This window comes from Diabrotica undecimpunctata, chromosome 6 (assembly GCF_040954645.1).
Source record: "Diabrotica undecimpunctata isolate CICGRU chromosome 6, icDiaUnde3, whole genome shotgun sequence".
Taxonomy (NCBI): domain Eukaryota; kingdom Metazoa; phylum Arthropoda; class Insecta; order Coleoptera; family Chrysomelidae; genus Diabrotica; species Diabrotica undecimpunctata.
Genome location: NC_092808.1, coordinates 30,496,116 through 30,518,270, shown reverse-complemented (window position 1 = coordinate 30,518,270; position 22,155 = coordinate 30,496,116). Strand labels below are relative to the sequence as shown.

The following is a 22,155-nucleotide window of genomic DNA, read 5'->3' as shown; positions in this document are numbered from 1 at the left end:
AGAAATTTGTAAAAGCATGTGAAATTTGCCAAAAAGTTAAGATTTGCAGGAAAAACTTAAGTGGACCACTAGTAATAACAGAAACTCCAAAAACACCATTCGAAAGAATAAATATGGATATATTCGAATACCCTACTAGGAACTACGCTTTAACTATTCGTGACGAATTGACAAAATTCACGCAAGCCTATCCTTTGGAAGACAAAAAGGCAGTAACAGTAGTCCTACTCTTTTTTCAACACTATGGAACACCACTAAGAATTCATTGTGACTGCGGTCGAGAATTCGAGAATGCTATAATCAAAGATCTATGCGAATTATACGACATTAAACTAACATTTTCTAGCGTTAACCATCCACAATCTAATGGATCTGTAGAAAGGTTTCATGCCACACTCTCAGAAATGATTAGAGCAAATCAAGCCGAGAACCCAAACGATCATCCCTTCACTATACTTCCTTATGCAATAATATGCTATAACAACACAAAGAATAAGACCCACGGTTTCACACCATATGAACTTATATTTGGGCACACTGCAGGCCGACCACCAGAAACTCTATACAATCAAAAAACACTAATGAGTAAATATATTCGAGACCTGAATAATCGCATGGAATATTTTTACAAAGTAGCCAGAGCAAAAACAGAAAGACAGAAAGAAAAGGCGAAAGTAAGATTTGACGAGAATATTTCAGAACGAAGACCTGATTTTAAAATTGGTGACAAAGTTTACGTAAAAGAATCCCAAATTAAATCAAAATCGGATAATCTTTTTAATGGACCTTTCGAAATTCAAGAAGTTTTTACAAATTCCACAATTATCCTTAACCCCAAAACTAACCAAACCTCTAAAGTAAATTTTGACAGACTCAAATTTTATTTTGAATAATTTTCCTTTACAGATTCTATGGACTCCTTCCTATCGTCCAATCCCAAATTCTCCTCACTCCAATTAATAACACAATTGGAATATTTTTTCATGAAAAAGGAACTATACGAATATCTAATGACAAATGGACTTTACTTGTTTACAAAGAATTATTACCTATCAAAACTACAATATCCAATAATGACAGAATTTTGGAAAACCTGTTAGAAAAATTTATTAACGTGGATACACCGAGAAAACTTGCCTTTCAAGCCGAAGTACAGACACATGTTAGTCTGCTAAAACAAATCTCAAACTCTGTTAATTTAAAATATAAAGAAATAACCTCTGACACAGTACCTTATAATAAACGCCTAAAACGCGGTTTAGTAAATGGTATTGGAACAATCTGGAAATCTATTACTGGAAATTTAGACGCCTCTGATGGCGAATACTTTAATAAATGTATAAATAAGATAAATTCCGATGAAACTCAAATTGAAAATCTCCTAAAAAGTCAAATATCTGTTACCACTTCAGTTATACGAACTTTCAACACTACAATTCAAAAATTGCAAACAGACGAAGAAACTTTTAACAAAGACTTAAAAACTATCGAGACTACACTTCTGGACATTAATAATGACATCTCCTTTTACCAAGCACAATTACAAATACTAGATTTATGTGAGTCCTTAATGGAAAGCTACGTATTTTTAGAAAATTATTTAAATGATATACTAAATTCTATCACATTCTCTCGCATGCAAATTCTACATAGTTCTATTATTTCGCCCATAGACTTAATGGACGCATTAAAAGAAATCTCACAGTCATTACAAAATAACGTATTGCCTCTACCCACTTATATGTCAAATATAGCTCAGTATATTGACATAATAAAACTGCAAGCTTATCAGCTTGATTCAAAAATTGTTTTCGTCCTCGAAATTCCGTTAGTTGATCCCGAAGTATTCACCTTGTATCAATTATATTCAATACCAATATTAGATAATCAAACTGGTTTTCATCATATACTTTCAACTGTTCATAAATACATAGCGCGAGATGATGATTCAATTTCATATGTTTTACCCATGGACACCGAAAAATGCAAACAAATCAGTCAAAACCAAAGAATGTGTACAGACATTCTTCCGTATCCCATAGACACAGATGCTATATGTGAAGCCCAGCTTTTGAAACCTCTCAGCAACTTACCAAAAACTTGCCAGATGTCCATGCTCTTGGCACAAGGTTACAATGTACAAGAAATTGACCGAAATTTATGGTTACTAACCATTTCCGATCCATTACCAGTAACAATCAAATGTGCAAGAAAAGACGTCACTACACAAATAATCAAAACAAATTCAATCCTAAGATTAATTCCCGAATGTATTGCATTCATCGGCAGTACCAGAATTCATGCTAGAGACCAAATTGAGAAATATACAAATATCACGTATAGAAGTCACCCAGTTAACGTACCCTACAGATGCTGTGACCATTTTGAGACAAAGAGTCACCTATCAAAATTGAAACCACTAAAACTCAGTAAGATCAACGTAGATGACTTAAATATTTCACAACACAAATTGGACCAATATTCAGAAGAACTGGACCATATTATGAGCCAATCATTTATTGAGGAACATCTATCCTTATTCACTATATCAACCTTATCCCTGATTATTATCCTAGTTATCTTATACCTTTTCTGCAAATACCGAACCAAAATATTCCCAAAAATTGCAATCTCCTTGTCCCAGGATCAGCCTCCAACTTCATTACCACGCAGAAATTCCATTAGACAGAAACTTCAGGGCTTAGCCTCCTTCAGAAGAAGACCCAATGTCCAACAAGAAAGCGAAGCAGAAACACCAATTACTCTGTAAAAGTCAAAGCAATGGCATTGACTTTTCACTAATAAGGGGAGCTGTTATATGAGAAAATATTAACCTTGAACTAGCTTAAGTTCGCCGACTTCAGATTTCATCATCCCATTCCCATAGAAACCGCTGAGCACGCAGTAGAACTTTGTACGAACCGTTGGCCAATATTAATGGGAACAGCGATTCAGCATTTCATACCAAACCTATAAATTACCATTTTCAGATGCCGGAACCACTCTTAGCTGCAACTTCGACCAGTCCAGTTATTGTAGTCATTTTAAATTAATTTAATTTTGTACTATTATTTAATATTTAATTTGTAACAAATAAAGTTCTTTTTTAAAAAGTCAAATACGTGATTAGTGATCTAACATATATATATATATATATATATATATATATATATATATATATATATATATATATATATATATATATATATATATATATATATATATTAATCCTATTAATTAAGAACAGTTTATTATTTAATGATGCAGACTTTTGTTACTCAGGTATATATTTAAAATTTTAATATATATTATAATTAATAATAAAAACAACGAAAGTTCTCATGATGTATGCAATGTATTTCTTGACCTTTAACCTTGTTCATGCCAAGAACGTTTTGAAAAAGACGCATGGGTGTGAATAAATATATCTAAATATTTATATCCTCATTATACAGGTTCTTAAAACCTCAGTGACACCATTACAAGGAGATTCTAGGGCAGTTGGCCCAATTGTCGCTTCCTTCCCGTTAGTTCACAGGGGCAAACCAATTTTTAGTTACAAAAGTCAAAAAAATGATTAAGTTAGCTGAAAAGAATTCATAAATTGCTATTTTATAATTATTAAGGTACCTAGCTATGTTTTAATTTAAATTTCTTTAAATATATACTATTCCGTACTATAGTTGGCCGGCTAATATATAGAATCACAAGGACAATATATTTCAAACTCTATTGAGACTGAACTGAAGAAGTCGTATATACACTGTAACTAGTTTCTGTTAAAATTTCGGGTGGATCTCATTTTAGTAAATGAGTTTTATTATTATTATTATTATATAACAAATACGGGCAGGGGAGCGAGCTCCTATTATGCTCCAAAATAAATATCCTTATAAAACTAATACCAATTATAAAGTTAAGTAAAGTTAAACAATTAAGCAAAAATTGTGAAAATAAATAATGTGGTTCGAAAATAACAATCCTATAAATAAAGTAAAGCGGTATCAAGTTTGTTTTTACAGATATTAACACTAGTTGCCGATATGGTGTCTTGATCCAAATTGTTCCAGATATTAAAGATTTTATTTGGCAAGAAGTTCACCCTGAAGGACATAATTAGCGTAAATGGGAACCTTACTGGATACAATGAGCGGAAGATCACTAGTGTAGACACAAAAAAGTATCGTGCAAGTACTGATTCTTGTGGGACTTCACTCTTGACTGGCTTATCTAGTGAGTGGTCTTCCCCAACACGAACACTGAAGTATCTGTCGGATAGAAAATCTTGAATCCAAATGTTTAACTTTTCGCGGATACCAAAGTGATCCAATTTAGCTAGTAATCGACGTTTTGGAACACGGTCGAAAGTTTTGGAGAAGTCTAAGTAGACTACATCGACAGGATGCCGATTGTTTAAAGATAATGACCAATTATTTACACAATGAAGTAAGTTTGTGATCGTTGAACGACCTTTGATAACTAATTTAGTATTAGATTTGTTTCAATTCACTAAACCATGTAGAACTAAAAAGTTCTGAATTTGGAAATTACTTAAGTATCGCAATTGTATAATTTATTTAAAAACGTCTTTTACAAATAAGATTTTAATTAGGAAGCTACATTTTATTACGCATGTATTGATTAATGGGTCGTATGAAAAAAGTATTAAATATTTCTATGTTCTATTTATACGCATATTTTTGAATTTTTTAGTTCTCTTTTAAGATTTTGTAAAATTCTCTTTTCGTTCATCTTAATTCTATTCGTTTCACTAACTTTTCTACCGTATTGTTGTCGCCGTTTCCATAACTCCAACTAAAAAATATAATAATTATAAATAAACTGATAGTAAATACGTTAAAAGCACTATGGATAAATAACATAACGTAAATAACAGCCAAACATTTTCGAAAGGCGAAAATAGAAGTATTTATTACAGTTTAAAGATTATTTTTAAAAGAGATGTTTGAAAAATACCAGATGCCACAAATAAAGATTTATAAAAATATTAAAAAAAAATAAGAAGTTAGATAATCTGTATTAGATACTTGTATAAGCAAAATAGTATTAAGTTTCTAAGACGATAAAATTATCACAACACAAGTTGCAAAACATAAATTTGTTCTTTCTTATTTTTTTATTAAGTTTGTTAGTATGTTTTACATGGATTATATATTGCTTATCTAAATATGAAGACAAAAAAGCAGATTTATAAAACATTAGTGCGAAGTATTATGACATATGGGGCTGAAAATTTGATCATAAACAAGAAAAACAGCAGTAAGATAGTAGCAACAGAGATGGAGTGCCTGCGAAGATGCTGCAGAGTAACAAGAATGGATAGGAGAAGTAATGACGAAATAAAGCAAAGAACATCGATAGAAATAGACATACTAACATATATAGAATAAAAAAGACTAAAGTGGTATGGACATGTAAGAAGAACTAGCGACAGCAGATGGATAAAGAGAATAACCGAATGGAGCCCCATAGGAAGGAGGAAAAGAGGACGACCCCGAAAATCCTGGAGGAACGAAGTAGACGACGCCATGAGTAAGAGAGGCCTAAACGATGGAGAATGGAACAACAGAGAGAGATGGAAACGGTTGAGCGAGGGAAGGCAGTGAATACTGTAGAATCCCTAAATATATATATATATATATATATATATATATATATATATATATATATATATATATATATATATATGTCCAAGATGATGTTTCCGTCAGAATCGCTTATTGCTTTTAAAGTGACAGGTTGAAAAAACTAAGCTTCATTCAGCTAAACATTACAGATAAGTCTATAGAAAGCCTGGCTACCAATGATAAAGGATAAAATCTAGATTTCACTATGTTACATTGGCTTGTCATTACGCACTTTGAAACTCACTTTGAAATTGAAATATATTAAAGCTGGGCATTCACGCTCCGACTTGCTATCCAACTAGCGGTTCAACTTCAGTTCTAGTTTATTTTCATGACGGCGTACATCGCTTAACCAAAAAATGTTTCGAGTAAACACTACGCAAAATATAATTAGGAGGAGGAAAATGACATCCTTGTGCTTGTTATCCTTATCATTTGAAAAAAGAAGAAAAAATGTTGGAATGAAGAAATTATTAATTTGTTGATCGTGTGAACTATTGTGACACGAAATTGCTCAATGTCATTAATGATGATGATTACAAAAACTACCTCAGAATAGACAACTTCACTTTTCGCTGTTGCTGGAAAAAGTTGGTCTACTGATTTCAAAAAAAGACACTGTCATGCGTGAATATGTCAGTACTGAACAACGCCTTTTAGCAACTTTACGCTTTCTGGTCACCGGAAGGTCATTTGAGAATCTGAAGTTCAGCTGTAAAATATCTCCACAACTATTAAAAAAGGTGATACCAGAAACTTGCAGGGCTATAATAACTTTTCGTGCAATTGAATTTTCTATTATTTATTTGCGAACTGAGGATCTTTGCTCAGCGATGCCGGACAGAGAGCACCAATTGAGATTTTGTTTGAAGCTGATGTTGTAACCAAATTGTATACAGGGAAGAAATATCAGTTACAAAAAGATCTTGTAGTAAATTTACTATTTTAATTGGGAATAAGCCACAATATGAATTAGAAATTAAATGTATTTGACGTTTGGACTTCCATTTCAAAAATCGTTATCAAAATATTCCGAAGTTGAAGTCTTCTTCTTTTTCTTTTTATATAGACATGACTCTGTCTGTCTTTTAATGTGCCGTCGTTCCATCGTTTTCGTGGTTTTCATACTGATCGTCTTCCTATTGGGGAACCGTTTCTTGTCGTCTTTACTATTCTATTTGTTGTCATTCGGCTTATATGATCGTTCCATTCTACTCTTCTATTTCTTACCCAGTTCTTCACCTTGCATATACGTCGTATATCTGTACTTCTAGCTCTGTCCCATAGTGTCTTACCATCAATTTTTCTAAGTGTTTTCATCTTTGCTGTTTCTAACATCCTTTTTGTCTTCTCTGTATCAGGTCTTGTTTCTGCCGCGTATTTCATTATTGGTCTAATGACTGTTTTTGTAAATTCTGCCTTTCGTTTCTTTCCCGATATTTTTATTTCTCCATATTGTTTCATTTAGGCAGCCTACGGCTCTGTTTGCTCTATTCACTTGATCTTCCACGGTTTCGAGCTTTCGTTATCTAGATATGTAAATTCCATCACTTGTTCTATTATCTGACCTTCAAGCTCCAATTTACAGATGGAAGGTCAATGGAGATTTATCGCCTTACGATGTCACTAAAGAGGTTCCAGTTCATTTTAAGACACATTCGGTTCGATGACAAACGTACTAGAATACAAAGGCAAGAATTCGACAAGTTGGCTGCGATACGTGAGATTTTTGAAGCTTTTAATTCTAATCTACCGAAGTATTACAATCCTTCAGCATATACTACGATAGATAAAAAGTTAGAAGCCCTTCGCAGCAAATGTTCATTCAGGGTTTAAATACCGAATAAACCAAATCGTTACGGTATAAAATATATGATTTAGCAGACGTTGAGACGTATTATACGTCCAAGATAGCCAGCAGGAAAATATTTTGTTGATACGTCAAATATGTCACTTGTACCTCGCCTGTGTGAACGGATTTGGGGAACGGGAAGGAACGTTACTATGGATAATTTTTTTACAAGCGTTCAGCTCGCGCGATTACTTCAACGTGAACATTGTCTAACTGTTAGACGGGACGTTACGAAAGAATAAACCTCAAATTCCTCTAGTGTTGACACAACAAAGGCCAGAAAAAACCCTTATGTACCCTTGTATCGTATGTACCCCGAAAAGGTAAAAATGTTTTATGTACCATGTCCTTTCAGAACGTTGGTTACCATCATAGCTATCTTAATTTTATCCATTGCCACCTTAAATAGCATACTGAACACCATACCAATTTCGCAAGTTCTTTAACCATGAGGTTCTTGGTTGCCTGCTATTTTTCCTTGCATGATATTTTGTAGCAACCTATATTTGGGGCCTCTCATTACATGTCCGAAATACTCCAGCTTTCTCTGCTTGATGTTTTTTATGATCTCAGATCTTAGTATATTGTTCTTTAAATATAGTTATATTAATAATTTAGTCACATCAAAATATTAACAGAAAATCACAACCTAAGATTTTCATTATTAAAAAATTCGGTGTCGTAGACCGACGTTACCAACTATATTACAAGAATTCACGTTACTGGCGGAAGGTTGGAAATTATTTAAATGAAAAATTTCGTAATAGATGTATTGGAACTTATGGTCATTGTTCACCAGAACTAAATCCCCTCACATTTTTTTATTTGGCGATTTTTAAAAAACAATATTTATGAAACTAACTTTAATACTAAGCAAGAATTATTACAAAGTATTCATGAAGCATTTGCCAATAAATAAAACAACAAAGCCACTGCATATATCCAGTTGTGTAAGATATGTAAGAAAAATGTGTCAATTATTATTATTACAAAAGGGGGACATTTTAAACATTTATTATAATTTTTAAAATATTTGTAAAATGAATTCTCGTTGTTCCGTTGTTTATTATTGTCTATTATAATGTTATTATTTTTGTAAAATTAATTTTGGTCATTAAATAAGTAGTTTTGTTCTGGGTAAATTTGTTATTTCCATTTTTTCAGTTGATTGGTCTTATTTCTGATAAATAAAACTGTGAAGGATTATTATCCGCATAATAAAAAGTTAGAATGTGTTACTGAGTACTTTGTTTCCAAGTATCTAATAACGTGATGTCAAATAAACAATTTATTTGCAGAGTAGCTAACGACTGAAAATAGATATATGATATGTCATATCAGGCGAAAAACAATTAAAAATATAAACGAAAAATGTTAAAATATATAGGGTGTTTCATATAAAAAAACATAAGTTGGTATTATATTTCCTTAATAAGAACCCCCAAAAAATTTCTTGTACGCCACTGGACTCTTCCGTAATATATTTATCAAAAGTTCCAATAAAGTCATTTAAAATCTTATATACTAAAATGCTAAGCCCTTTTCTTGTCCACCACTTTACTCAAAAACCATATTAGATAATTAAAATATTTTTTCGGAATATTATTAGTATTACGTATGAGATTGTCAAGATATACTTTTGGTACAAAAATTCACTTCCGGAGATGACCGGAGATGACCGGAAGTTAAAATTTACTTTAAGTTTTAGACCCCACAATGTATATATGGATCGAAAGGTCTCGTCGAGATGAATCTAAATATGTACTTCCGGTTGCGATCCGACACCGGAAGTGACTCGAAACGAGCATAAAACGTCAAGATAGAGCAAATCTGACACCGGATTCGTGATCAGCATGCAAAATTAAAAATTGCATTCCGGTTTTGAGGTCGACTTCCGGTTTCGTTTTTATTAGTCAAATCAATAGAGAATTCAACGTAGAGTTCAAAAATGTAAGTTCACGAAATTATCATTTATAGTTTTCGAGTTATTGATAAAAATATTTTTACTTCCGGTCATTGTATATATTGTATATTTTTCTCGCAAAATAAAAATTTCATTTAAAAAACTCGATGTCGAGTTGGTCCGCTAGTTTTTCTTAATAGAAAAGATATTTAACCATGTCGTTTTTGACATTTTTCAATAATCGTGATGTATCTCGCTAATGAAGGAGCTATTGATGATTTAATTGGGCAATCGTTTCTTTAACGAAAAAAGAAGTCATGAAATCTTAACTACTTTTTTTCTATCCCTTCTAGTTTTCGGTATACCCTGCAAAACATACCAATTTGGGAAATTCTGTACATATAAATATATAAATAAACACACATTTTTCAAGGAAAAATAAATTCGTACTTAAATAGCATAATTGATGCACCACATGTAAGCACGGAAATATTAAATGTTTCCATATCTTTAATTTACCTTAGAATTTGGTATCACACATTGAATTTGTTTTGTATCAGGTTTTGTCACACTAACAAAACAACATTGCCCAAACCTATTACTGTGTACATTGCTCTCAGAAAGTTGGCAATATCTTGAAGTTGAGTCCAAACTTAATTCAGGGACTAGAAGGTTGTCGTTCTTCAAGCTGTAAATATAATATAATTTTAAGTATTTTAGAATAATATGTTGTTTATTGTCGGTCCACAAGCCAAGCAAGTCAGCGCGCATATTTCGATGTGAGTAGTCTAGTGGGTTCATGGATCGACTCCACCGGGAGGCGAGAACACAAAAGTTTAACGTAGCAGTATAAAATGCATCTGCGACCTAAATAACTATCGAACATCCAGCCCATCAATGAAAGGCTCTCCTCTCTCAGCAGGAGTTATATAATCAAAATCATCCGTGGCCAAAACTTCAGAATCCAAAATATCTGTTCCCAAAAATATCTGTTAAAACTACCTACTCATCCTTTGGCAATGTATTCATCACACATTCCAAACGCAAACTCCTCTTCCTACCTAACAAATTGCTGACTCTAGCCATCCACGAACTCCCTAATGAAACTCCACTTTTTTACCACCGTAACATATAAACAGCTCACTTCGAGCTTTGCTACAGACAGACATGATACTATGACTAACAAGATAGGATCTTCCCGTAGCACAAAATCGGTCGTGTTCGCGCATGCCGTCTTTGGAGAGTAGAATTTGAATTCTTGTTAAAGTTAAATGGGGTTTTTTATGCATTCTGTGATGAAATTATTCAATTAGCAAAATAATACTATTAAATAAAGGTTTAATAATTACAATAATCGTACACAAAAGGATATCTGCAAACTATTTATTAAAGATTATTTATTGACACATACAAAAAACTGACATTACGAACGTGCAACTCTCCAATTACTTCACGACTTATGCGCAATATCTTATCTTTTTAATCATAGTATCATGCAGACAGGTAGGGATCGGTTTTCTGTGGTTTCCCGATCCCATTGCACAATTATACCTGTCTATTTTGAGGCTACAGCCACAGCTGCCCTATCCGTGGTTCACAACATTTATACATTTTTTAATTAAATTCATTCACAATTCATAACTATATATTTTTTACTAATAATTTCCGACAAGGACCGTTTTAGCTCAAACCCTTTCAGCTCTGACCACCCTCGACACCACCTCCTCCGTAGGACTACATCCACCGACGTGTACCACCAGTGAAACATAACCCAGCGACGCAATGCCGACATCCAAACAAAGCAAACCACAAAATCCACAAGAACTAATTCCTGCAGCTGGCTGTATACCACGTATCACAAAAAAGAGGTTAAATCTTTGTAAATGGGTATATTTAAAAAAAAACCCTTAAAAGGGCTACATCAAAAACACGAACGTTTTCGGAACAACAGCTCCATCATCAGGTTAAAAATACCTAAAATAAGTATAAACCATTTAATTAAAGAAAACGTGGTTTAAAATTTTGACTAAGGTTAAAAAAGCAAAATGGTTATACTTACAGGTTACCATGCCTGAGCCACCAAAATATTAGGGTAAAAACCCTTTAAAATATATAAAGTTACCAAAGATTGTACATAATGTTATTATTATTATTTGATGTTTAATATTTTAATTAAATTCTACTTCAGGTAACATACACCCATGCTTCCAGCGTCCGGAGAGTAAACCTCTTTAAACGGACTTCAGCTGGTATCTGATTGACAAGATACCCATGAACGGTGTCGAAAACAAAATGTCAATGTACCATGAAACAATATTAGTTAAACATAGCATTACTACAGCCAAAAGATTCAAAACTTTGATGATGTTAAAAATGATAACAGCAATCCAGGTGTTGGGATTAAAAAAAAAAAAAATTTAATTATTTAATATTGGATATAAAAGATGTAAAATTACTGATGTTGTTAAAGGTCATGTTTAAGAGAATTTAAGAGAAACCACGTTCTGAAGAGTTGTCACACCTAAAAGAGGACAGCAAGATCATCCAAAAAGAAAATACAACAGAAAGAACAATAAGACAACGATGCAGTATAGGCACGCAGAAATATTGGCACGTACAAAGCGACTTAAATTGGAATATGCAGGTTCGCTTAGGGCTATGGATGAGTGACGTCTTTTGTTTTTTTCAGATCATTTGTGATCCATTTATATTCATTTTCCATTCTCAAGATCTTAACTAGCTTTTTAAATGAGATCAAAAGTATCGATTAATATAACTAGTAAATAACATTTTAATAAGAAGAAAAGTATTTTAAATGCACTTTGAACATGGATGAGTGCTAGGGAAGAGATCATTCCATTGATCTCTATTCATATCAATGCTGGTAAAATCAGAAAATATATATTGTATACTGTTTATTTTATAAAATTATTCAAAAAATTATTTATATATGACCTTGCAATAGCAATTTGCACTTAAAAAAATACAAGGAAATATACAAATTATTGTTTTACTGAAAGGAGAAATAAGAGACAGTTGGATATTTTATAAAGATACTATACTACACAATCTAATAATCCTTATTTCTTGATACATTCCACACACTGATTAAATTTGAATTATGGATGATTTCCGTCTCATTTTAAAATTTGATGTTTTACAGAATCATTTCTGTAACTCAACGACATTTGTACATTTGTGTAACGGATATAAATAAGGATATTTTCGAATATCCCATGTTAGCAACATATTTATCCATAATGATTATACCAAGAAGCCAACAATAACATATTGTGATGACATCGGGTAGTAGATAATAGTCGGAGACATAATTCGTCTTCTCAAGACACTTATTTTGGTCTAAACAGACAAAATAAATATGAAAATCATTTCGTTATATTAAACTTATATAAGTTCTACATGTACATATTCGACTATTCGTATAAAACATGTTGTTTTAAATACATAGACGTACTCTAGACGATAAGAGTATATTATCGTCACAACGTGAACAGAAACACTACCAGTCAGCTGCACCTGATATAGCAATACCAACGCTAGAGGTACATAGAGTAAAGAGAGCAATTTCGTCTCTAAAAAATTATAAAATTATAAAGTTCCTGGCTCAGACGCATTCAGGGGAAATTACTTCAAAAAGTGGAAGAACAATTTCTCCTGGAAATATATCGTCTCACAAGCGAAGTCTGATGGAAGGAAATGCCGAAAAAGTGGCATATCGTAGCAATCTACAAAAAAGGAGATAATTATATTTATATAGGAATTATAGAGGAATTTATTTAGTTAATGCAATACATACAATAATATCAATAATGAGAAGACTTATTCACTACGCAAAAGATATGAGAAGAACTAATACTTGCAAAAATTCCAAAATTAAGATGGCTTGATCACATAGTTAGCATAAAAAAATTTCCAAAGAATTAATAAACACTGAGGCTACAAGATTGGAAAAATCTAGCACAGGACAAAAATAAATAGAAGAAAACTATTGAAGTCTTGGGCCTCTATGAGTGCCAAAAAGCACCGTCCGCGACCGAAAAAAAAACCTGGATCCGAATACAACATAACTCTCACTGGAAAAGCGTACCCGCTCAAGCAAATGACAAAATGTATATTGGACGCTCAGCAGCTTAGCATTAAACAAATACCTGCTTATAATAAGACTGTTTTATGCAGACTTAAACATATATAACACTAATAATACTTTTTCGACAATGCCAAGTGATTCCAAAACTATATAGTATCTATCTCCTAGACTCGCACAGGCTGGTACGCTGGTAGCTGCCTATAGGTTAATCCCACCATAAACTTTCATTATTACAAGATATGGCATTAGGTATAGAATGTATAAAAAAATTGTACTGGAATCAAGAGGCATCAATAAACATAAAACAAACAATATCAGAACTAGCGCGCATTGCAAAGAGACTGAGATACGATTATATCTTGTCACATACACCATTCAACATATAGCCGAAATACATACTATGACAGTATTAACCGATCAAAAGATTACAGGCAAAACGACGTGGAATAGGCAGAAAAATGATAGGCAGATATTCTAAGAATATCTAAACAAGAAGTATAATAACCAAAATAGAAAAAAAAAACAAACAGTAAGTTACTAAAGAAAGTGATAAAAACTAAAAGAATAGGTAAAACAATAAAAGGCAGGTCAAGCACAAGCTGGATGAAATTTGATTAGGAGCTAAAATTAATGAATACGACTCCTTTAATGGGTACAAAGATATACAAGTAAGAAGAAAAATAAATTACACTTACCTGCTACTTAAACTACACGCAGAGCTATTACTTTTGATATACATTGAATCTGTGTCATTAAAATTTATATCAGGGTCTTCACAAGAGGTGAAACTTTTAGATGCTTCATTTTCGACGTTACCTAAGTTCTTCCATGTTTGACCATTACGTTTATAGAACATTGTTAAATAACTTTTCTTTGAGTTTGTAGGATTTATGTTTATTTTGGATTTATTATTTTTAACGGCTAAAATGAAAACAAGGTCTAATGAAACCTTTTTGGTAACACTGCGGGCCTATTTTTATGTTTCCAGAAATCTAAGTTATCTATACTAAACAGACATAAACAATATAATAGTTATAATACAAAAAAATAAACAATTTATATATGTATTTAGGTTAAATGACCAGTGGTAACTCCACAACAAAGAAATTAAATTGAAAAATAATATTAGCAAACACATGCTACTTTAACTTAAAAAATAGCTAAAGAACATAAATTGAAGTCTAAACTAAAAATAAAAAACTAAACTAAAAATATATGACATTAATATACCACTGTTAGACTAGACATTTCCATTCTAGGTATCTGCGAAACGAAATAGCCAGAGTCAAACCTATTTGAGAGTAATGAAAACATTGTATATCACTCGAGTAAGGCAGAAGGCCCCAGACGTAACGGATTCGCAATCATTGTCAAAGAAGAGATTCGTAACTGTATTCGAAATTTCTGATACAAATTACTAAATATTATTATATTACAAATCTATGCACCAACAGCTGACAAACCAGATGAATAAATTGAGTAATTCTACAACCAAATTAAACAAATTCTCCGGAGCACAAAAAAACATGAAGCTACGATTATTATGGGAGACTTTAACGCAAAAGTTGGTGTCAAAATCACACAAGATATAACTGGCGATTATGGACTTGCAGATAGAAATGAAGGGGGCACTGACTAAAACACTTCTGTCACAAAGAGAAATGCATTATAGCAAATACTTTGTTTCAGCAACATAAAAGACGACTATATATCTGGGAATCTCCAGCTGATCAAGAGGTGAATATAGTCAGAAATCAAATTGACTACATAATCATTAATAGAAGGTTAGAAGGTAAACAGTACTACATCTGCAAAACATATCCAACTTTAGACGCAGCAATTAACCATAATCTGCTCTGTGCTAAATTGAAACTAAAAGTTCTGACAACTCAGAAGAAACATAATAATCGACTTCTAAGAAATGTTGTAATAGCAGATGAGTTTAGAAATAAGATAAATGGTTAGGTTAAAAACAGCTAGAAAGATCTGAAGAAAATATCGGCCCAAATCTAGATATAATGAATTCCGCCTTGGCCACCATAGCAAACGAAGTTTTGAAACCAGAAACAGCCCCAATAAAGAAAAAGAATTGGATGACCGAATACTGGAACTTATTCCACAAAGCAGTAAGTGAAAAACAAGATAATATAACAAGATAAGAAAATAAGATAAAAAGTTTAGCGAACAAAAAACTTAGCACAAAATTAAAAAAAAAGTTTAATATACACAAAACAGAAATTACCTACACTCAGAGAAAAAGAAGTCCTCACTTCATGAGAAACCCTAAAGGTAAAATAATTTTCGATGTAACGAAAAAAAGAAAGAATATACTAATTACAGAAAGGAGCTCTTCCTGAATATGAGGCCACCACTCAACACCGCAAAGTATACAAATACTGGTCCTTGTATTAAAAAAGCGGAAGTAGAGAAAGCCATCAAACGAAGCAAAACTGGGAAATCTCCAGGCCCTGACCAAATACCATCAGACTGGCTTAAACTTCTACATGACGACAATGTCTCAGAACTAACAAACATTTATAATTACATATACGAAACTGGAATAATGCCACAAATATGGTTAGAGTCTAGATTTATCCCACTCCCAAAAAATCAAATATATCATTAAATAAAGACTTTAAGACTAAATAGTCTTATGAGTCACTTTCTTAAACATATCAATTAATCAATAGAATTAAGTAGGAATGTAAAGAAACAATGGAAAACAAACAATTCAGTTTCAGAGAAGGATTGGGAACAAGGGAAGCTTTGTTCTCAATACTAACATTACTTCAACGATCTTGGAAAATACATAAACCAATTTACGTCTGCCTTATAGATTTTGAAAAGACGTTTGATAGGGTCCAACATAATAGGCTGTAATGGGTATCTAGAAATGATTGGAATATATGATAGAGATCTGAGACTTTTAGAACATCTATATTGAAATTACAAAGCTTCTATTCTAATAGAAGGCAAAAAAAGTATTCTTTTATTCACTAAATTTTTACACACTATTTTATACACTATTTTTATTTAAAGAGGTATCAGATAAGGTTACGTGTTATCCCCAACTTTGTTTAACGTTTACTCGGAAATATTATTTAACGAAACCTTGGAAGGGCAATCTGGAGTTTGAACTGGGGGAGAAACTATTAACAACATCAGATATGCAGATGACTCAGAGATTATGGCTGAAAGTATCGGATCTTCAATTCCTTATAGATCGAGTCACTAAATATTGCTTCAATAACGGACTTGGCATTAATACATAAAAGACAAAGCTGCTTGTGGTTACTAAACAAGACGTTGGTCCTATGCAACTACAAGTTTGCATAACAATTTACAAGTTAATCATTTTAAATACATAGGATTTTGGATAAACGAAACACTAGATTCTGATGAAGAAATTAAAATTAATATAGAAATTGCTGTGCAATTCTCAGCGCAACTTACACCTAATAATCAAGTTCCTAAAGTGTTATGTGTATCCTTTAACGGGTTCAACGCATCTTAAACATAGAAGTCTTAAACAGAATAGGTCAAGGCGAAGGAGACTTAATGAAGATAATAAAAAGGAGAACACTTGAATATCTGGAGCATATAATGAGAGGTAGTAGATACTGGATACTACAATTAATACTCCACGGAAAGATCGAGGGAAAAAGAAAGAGACGCAAAGAAGAAGGTACCAGTGTTCTTGTAAGATCTTAAAAAGAGTTTGTGCAAGTTATAGTAGTTAGAAGTAAACATTACAGTGTTATTGTTGCTCGCATGTAACATCCCTTACACCAAGAAAGATACCCAAAATTTACTGAAAGCCCTTTCGAAAGAAGGGTAAAGAAAGAACAGTAAATCCTAATAAAACGAGAATTTTTTCATTCACAAATAGGAAAAAATTAACAATTTAAACTCAAAACATGAATGAAACAACACAATCATTCCCATAAGAGGATAAGTATCTTGGCATTAAGTGATAATTGCTCTACATTACACTTGGAATTACTACTTGCAATACACGACAGCAACAATAGATCTTTGGATGGATTGTAGCCTTTGCTGACAAAATATTGGGTTTGAAACCTACAATGATTTATTGGTCATATATTATAGCGATTGTCATTCAACTAAGAAGAGGAACATGCCAACGTCATCTTCTTGTTTTGGTGACGATTGGTCTCAATATGCCCCACTGAACTGCCACTAACCAACTACAACTAGCCCACTCTATTGCCATATGAAATGACGATCATCTTTATCGATACCGAAGTGAACAGACATGTTTATTGTGCTGTTATATAAATTTGTATTTTCATTTGTATTGTCAGTTATGTACTTTTGTAACTAGCTGTTTCTTATTGTAGCTGGGTTTTAAAGAAGAGAAAGGATTTCTCTGTATTTTTAAGAGTAGCCTACTGAAAAATATTCTAGGCCAAAGGCAAGCAAAACGGTTACTACAATCTTTAGCTCTCTGCATAAAAATGTACTTGAATCTTTAGAGGACTAAGGGCCCCTGCGCACTAGGCAGTCACTTAAACCCCGACGATTTACGGCGATTTACAGATAGTAAACCCTTCTTGGAAAAATTTGGCATTTACACGCTGCCAGCTAAAAAAAAGATGTCCTGTGTTTCATTTTGAGCGTCAAATTACCTCTAGCCTTACTCAATTCAAGGGGAGTTTGACTGAAGCGGTAAATCTGTCAAATAGTAACGCAGGTATCCAAAAGCTAGCTCAGCAAAGACATAAACCTCGTATAGAGCAAAAGGACAATAGCTAGCTTGATCCTGACGTTCAGCGTGCATTTTCTTCTTCTTCAAGTTCCGCTCCTATCGGAGATTGGAAATCATTCTGGTAATTATAATTTTGTTGGTTACGCGCCTGAATAGTTCAGTTGAACTGCATCCAAACCATTCACGGAGATTGCGTAGCCACGAGATTTTACGTCTTCCTATCAGCGTACATAGAGATTGCGAAATACAACCTATCGATCCTTTTGGCTTGTAGTGTTTTCATTACTAGGTGTCAAAAAAGTTACTGCAGGGATAACTAGCTTGTGGCGGCCAAGCCTTCATACTGACATGGTTTTTTGATCATTGCAAAGCAGAATCAGCCAAGCATTCCGATTTTTCATCCATAGACAGGGAACGTAAGCGGGGTTAAGATCATCGTGAGACAAGTAAGTTGTGTCCTACTGATGACTCGCGATTATAATCCTGATTAGGACGAGGAACCACAAGTTCGGACATTTGGTTAACACATCCGTGGGATTATGCCGGAATGATTCTAGCGCTGTATCCTTTTTAGTCGAAGGAGCAACGATATCTCTTAGAGTTCCGAAAGTAAAAAAAATCAAATCAATAGGACTTTACTAGGTAATCGTAGTTCGCTACAATTGTTGCACGAGTTCTTATTTTCGTTGAGATTATCGGTTTACGGTGAGATTGATCCTTACCAGTAGGTATGATCTTTATACAGACGAACATGGCTATTACAATTTTTCGATGTTGAAACTCAAATTTTTCTGTACCTGACAGGGTGTTGTACCTGGTAGAGCAGTTTCCACGCTGCGATCTAATGAGACTCATTCCTCAGCTCAGAGATTCGTCTTGTCGGTTAGACGAGACCCTTGGTATATATTAAACAATAAAGGTAAATAAGAAACAGATAAAATAAACCTTCTTGTTTTAGGGCTCTTAATGCAAGGGCCCTAAAATATACCATATAAAGCATATTAAACACTGAAATCAGAGGAACATCTTTCGCCTATAGAAGTAGAAGAAAAAGAAAAACATGATGATCAAGTCATCACAAAAGAAAAAGACTTCTAACAAATATGGAAGTAATATTAAAGACTTAAAGTGTAAATATATATTTATATACATAACTGTGTAGGTATAAATAAATAATTTTAACGTTACCTAAGGTGCTGTTAGATTTCGTACGGTGTTCAGTTAAATTGATTTGATTTAAGCATAAATTACCCTCATAAAATGGTATAACATTATTTGGTTCGTCTTCCAATGAATCTGCATAAACTACTTCGTTTTCTTCTGGAGAAATTTTGTTTTCTGGTAAACTGTATTCTTTCTCGGAGTCTATCTCCTCTTCATCTAAAGAGTCATAATATTCGTCCATTTGTACAAGAGACCGTAATAAAAAAATAAAAAATTTACTAATAATTATACATTTGTCACACAGGACCTTTCAATAAAACGTCAATTTATGTAATTTTTTGAATACATTGATATTTGCTGCATAGTGTATGATCTAGTATTAGTAGGAAATAGTGAAAGCGACTTAGAACAAAAACTGGAACGGTGGAGACAAGTTCTTGAGGAAAAAGAGTATTTGGAATCTTCATTCAAAGATGGGGTCAATTCATAGTGAAAAGTAATAGCTTAAAGCTGTGGCACACTCAGGGGTTGGGGAGGTTTGGGGGTTAAAACCTCTCCCAAGGGATATAAAGTAAAAAATATATAAAGAATAGTAGGAAAATGTAACTTGTCTTTCACACATAATACAAAAAATCCAAAACGCTAATTTAAAAATTAAATTACCACTGTAAATATTTAGAACACAATAATTACTGTATAAATACACAATAATTAATAATACCCTGTATTATTATATTTATTATATTATAATAATATTAGGTATAGATATCTAATATTAGGCTCGTGATAAAAGTAGACAGAACGAGTCTATTGCGAGTAGCATGTGCCTACAGGATTATATCTGCGGCAGCTTTGTGGACTATCACGGGTTGTGTTCCTCTGCATGTGCTAGCAGTAGAAAGGACACATATGAGAGAAGAGAGTATTTGACAATAGCGATAAAAAAAGAAGAAAAGGAAAGATCAATAGAAAGATGGCAAGAAGAGTGGAACAACACGGAAGATGTTGCTCAGTGGACCAAGAAGCTGATCCCGAGCCTAAGTGACTGGGTGGATTGTCTGTTTTAGGGCGTATCTTCATAGATTCAGAAAGACAGATACAGAAAAATGCATATACTGCAAATATTCCGACACTGTTACTCACATAATGCTGGAGTTTAATAAGTGTACAGTGGAGAGAAACAGAATGTATAGTGAAAAAGGTATATGAACCACTGTGAGAGAGATGATTGTAAAGATGACGGGAACTAAGGAGGAATGGAATAGTGTTCACAATTACATCCAAACAGTATTAAAAAGAAAGAAGAAGAAGAGAAACACCAACCGGACCAATAACAGAAATAGGATATAGATAAGAGAAGGAAGTGTTCCAAAAATGTCGTCCGCCTTACAGCGACCATCCCACTTTCGGAATACGGTACGTGCGACAGTCAACTGCGCACAAGTAGGAGAGGGTGGTTTTAATTGGTAGACAGGATAACATATACCTGAATCTTTGGTACTGCTATCTTTACTACTTTAAAGGAAACTAAAACCCAAATTTTAAGGACTCAAAATGGAGGTAGCATAAAAAAATTTTCGGTGCCGAACCAACCCCCTCCCCGATGCAAATTCTAGATGTGCCACTGGCTTAAAGTTATTAGGATTGACAAAAAAACTTAGGTGGATGATCAATATTTGTTTGTTTAAATTAATATTTGGATGTACAGGATGATTCATTTATTTTTTAAAAGTACCGTCATAGTTTTGAAGGTTAGTTTTTTTGGGATAATGTGTTGTGGGTTTTGCCTGCCTCTATTTGATTTGTGTAAATTTTGAGGTAGTCAAGTATTACTAGCTCCCTGAATTGTAAGTAGGTAATTTTTTGTTCTTACCCTTATTATGCAAATAGGTGCCATTTCATAAGCCTAGATCCAGAAAATGGAAAAATATTTTTATGTACCACGTTATAGTTTTTCTATAATATGAGAGCATTTGATGTTTTAGAATTTCTATTATATTTAACTACCACACTTGGTTTTTCTTCTTCCCCGTTTATTAGTAACTTTCTCAGATGCAGATCCATGCAACTTATCCTTCCATTTTAACACAATAATATTTTTTCTTTTTCCTTTTCTGGTTTTTAAGCAAGGTTCCTACTATGTTAGTCCTGTTTTGTTGAAGGAATTCTGTAAGCTGCACATTATTGTAACAATTATCTAAATACAATATGTGACCTCTTCCATGATATCATTCCGCTCGTTTTATGGTACATGGCCAACGTTATTGTTAACTGTGTCCTTTTCAGAATAAACAGGACATTCCAGAACGAAGCCATGTGAGGTGCAAAGCTCATACAACTTTATTCCGTATTTCGCACTTTTGTTTGGAATGTACTGGCGGAAGGAACATTAATAGTTCACACCAAAGCAGCAAAGCCACGTCTAGGAAAAGGTTTCCTCCGGGATATAAAACCTTGCGTTTGTTTAAAGAAATATGTTCCGCAAGTTGTTCAATTTTGGGTGAACCGGAAGTTTTTGTATATCAGACTGATCTTTTATTTACACAATTTTTCTATGGACTCCTTTTCTCTTCCGACTGTGCTCTGACCACCTACTGCTCGTATTCTTGGATGCTTCACACACTCCTGTTCTCCGCAAGCTGTTGAAAGTCTCTCACACACACTAACGCCGCTTCAGCTTCTCCAAAACACCTTCTAGATAAACACCTATCCCAGAGGAACACACTTTCTTACTAATCGAAAATATTTTTA

The 22,155-nt window shown here is 33.2% G+C and overlaps 1 protein-coding gene across 1 annotated transcript; it reads right to left on the bottom strand.

The window, feature by feature from the left end:
* Positions 1 to 4,564: 4,564 nt before the first annotated feature.
* LOC140442617 (uncharacterized) lies at positions 4,565 to 19,721 on the bottom strand. The gene is made up of 4 exons (XM_072533624.1): positions 19,429 to 19,721; positions 14,207 to 14,432; positions 9,923 to 10,091; positions 4,565 to 4,815 (listed from the first exon to the last, which is right to left on the bottom strand). Exons 1-4 carry the CDS (start codon positions 19,643 to 19,645, stop codon positions 4,687 to 4,689), a joined length of 741 nt encoding a protein of 246 aa, XP_072389725.1. The 5' UTR covers positions 19,646 to 19,721; the 3' UTR covers positions 4,565 to 4,686.
* Between the last annotated feature and the right edge of the window lie 2,434 nt (positions 19,722 to 22,155).

Bases quoted from the DNA above. Each gene is read 5' to 3' on its own strand.
- LOC140442617 (XM_072533624.1), bottom strand. From the start codon at position 19,645: ATGGACGAATATTATGACTCTTTAGATGAAGAGGAGATAGACTCCGAG. The intron at 14,433-19,428 runs GTAACGTTAAAA...TTTTCATTTTAG, and splicing joins GAAATCTAACAGCACCTTAG to CCGTTAAAAATAATAAATCC. The intron at 10,092-14,206 runs GTAAGTGTAATT...TTATATTTACAG, and splicing joins GCGTGTAGTTTAAGTAGCAG to CTTGAAGAACGACAACCTTC.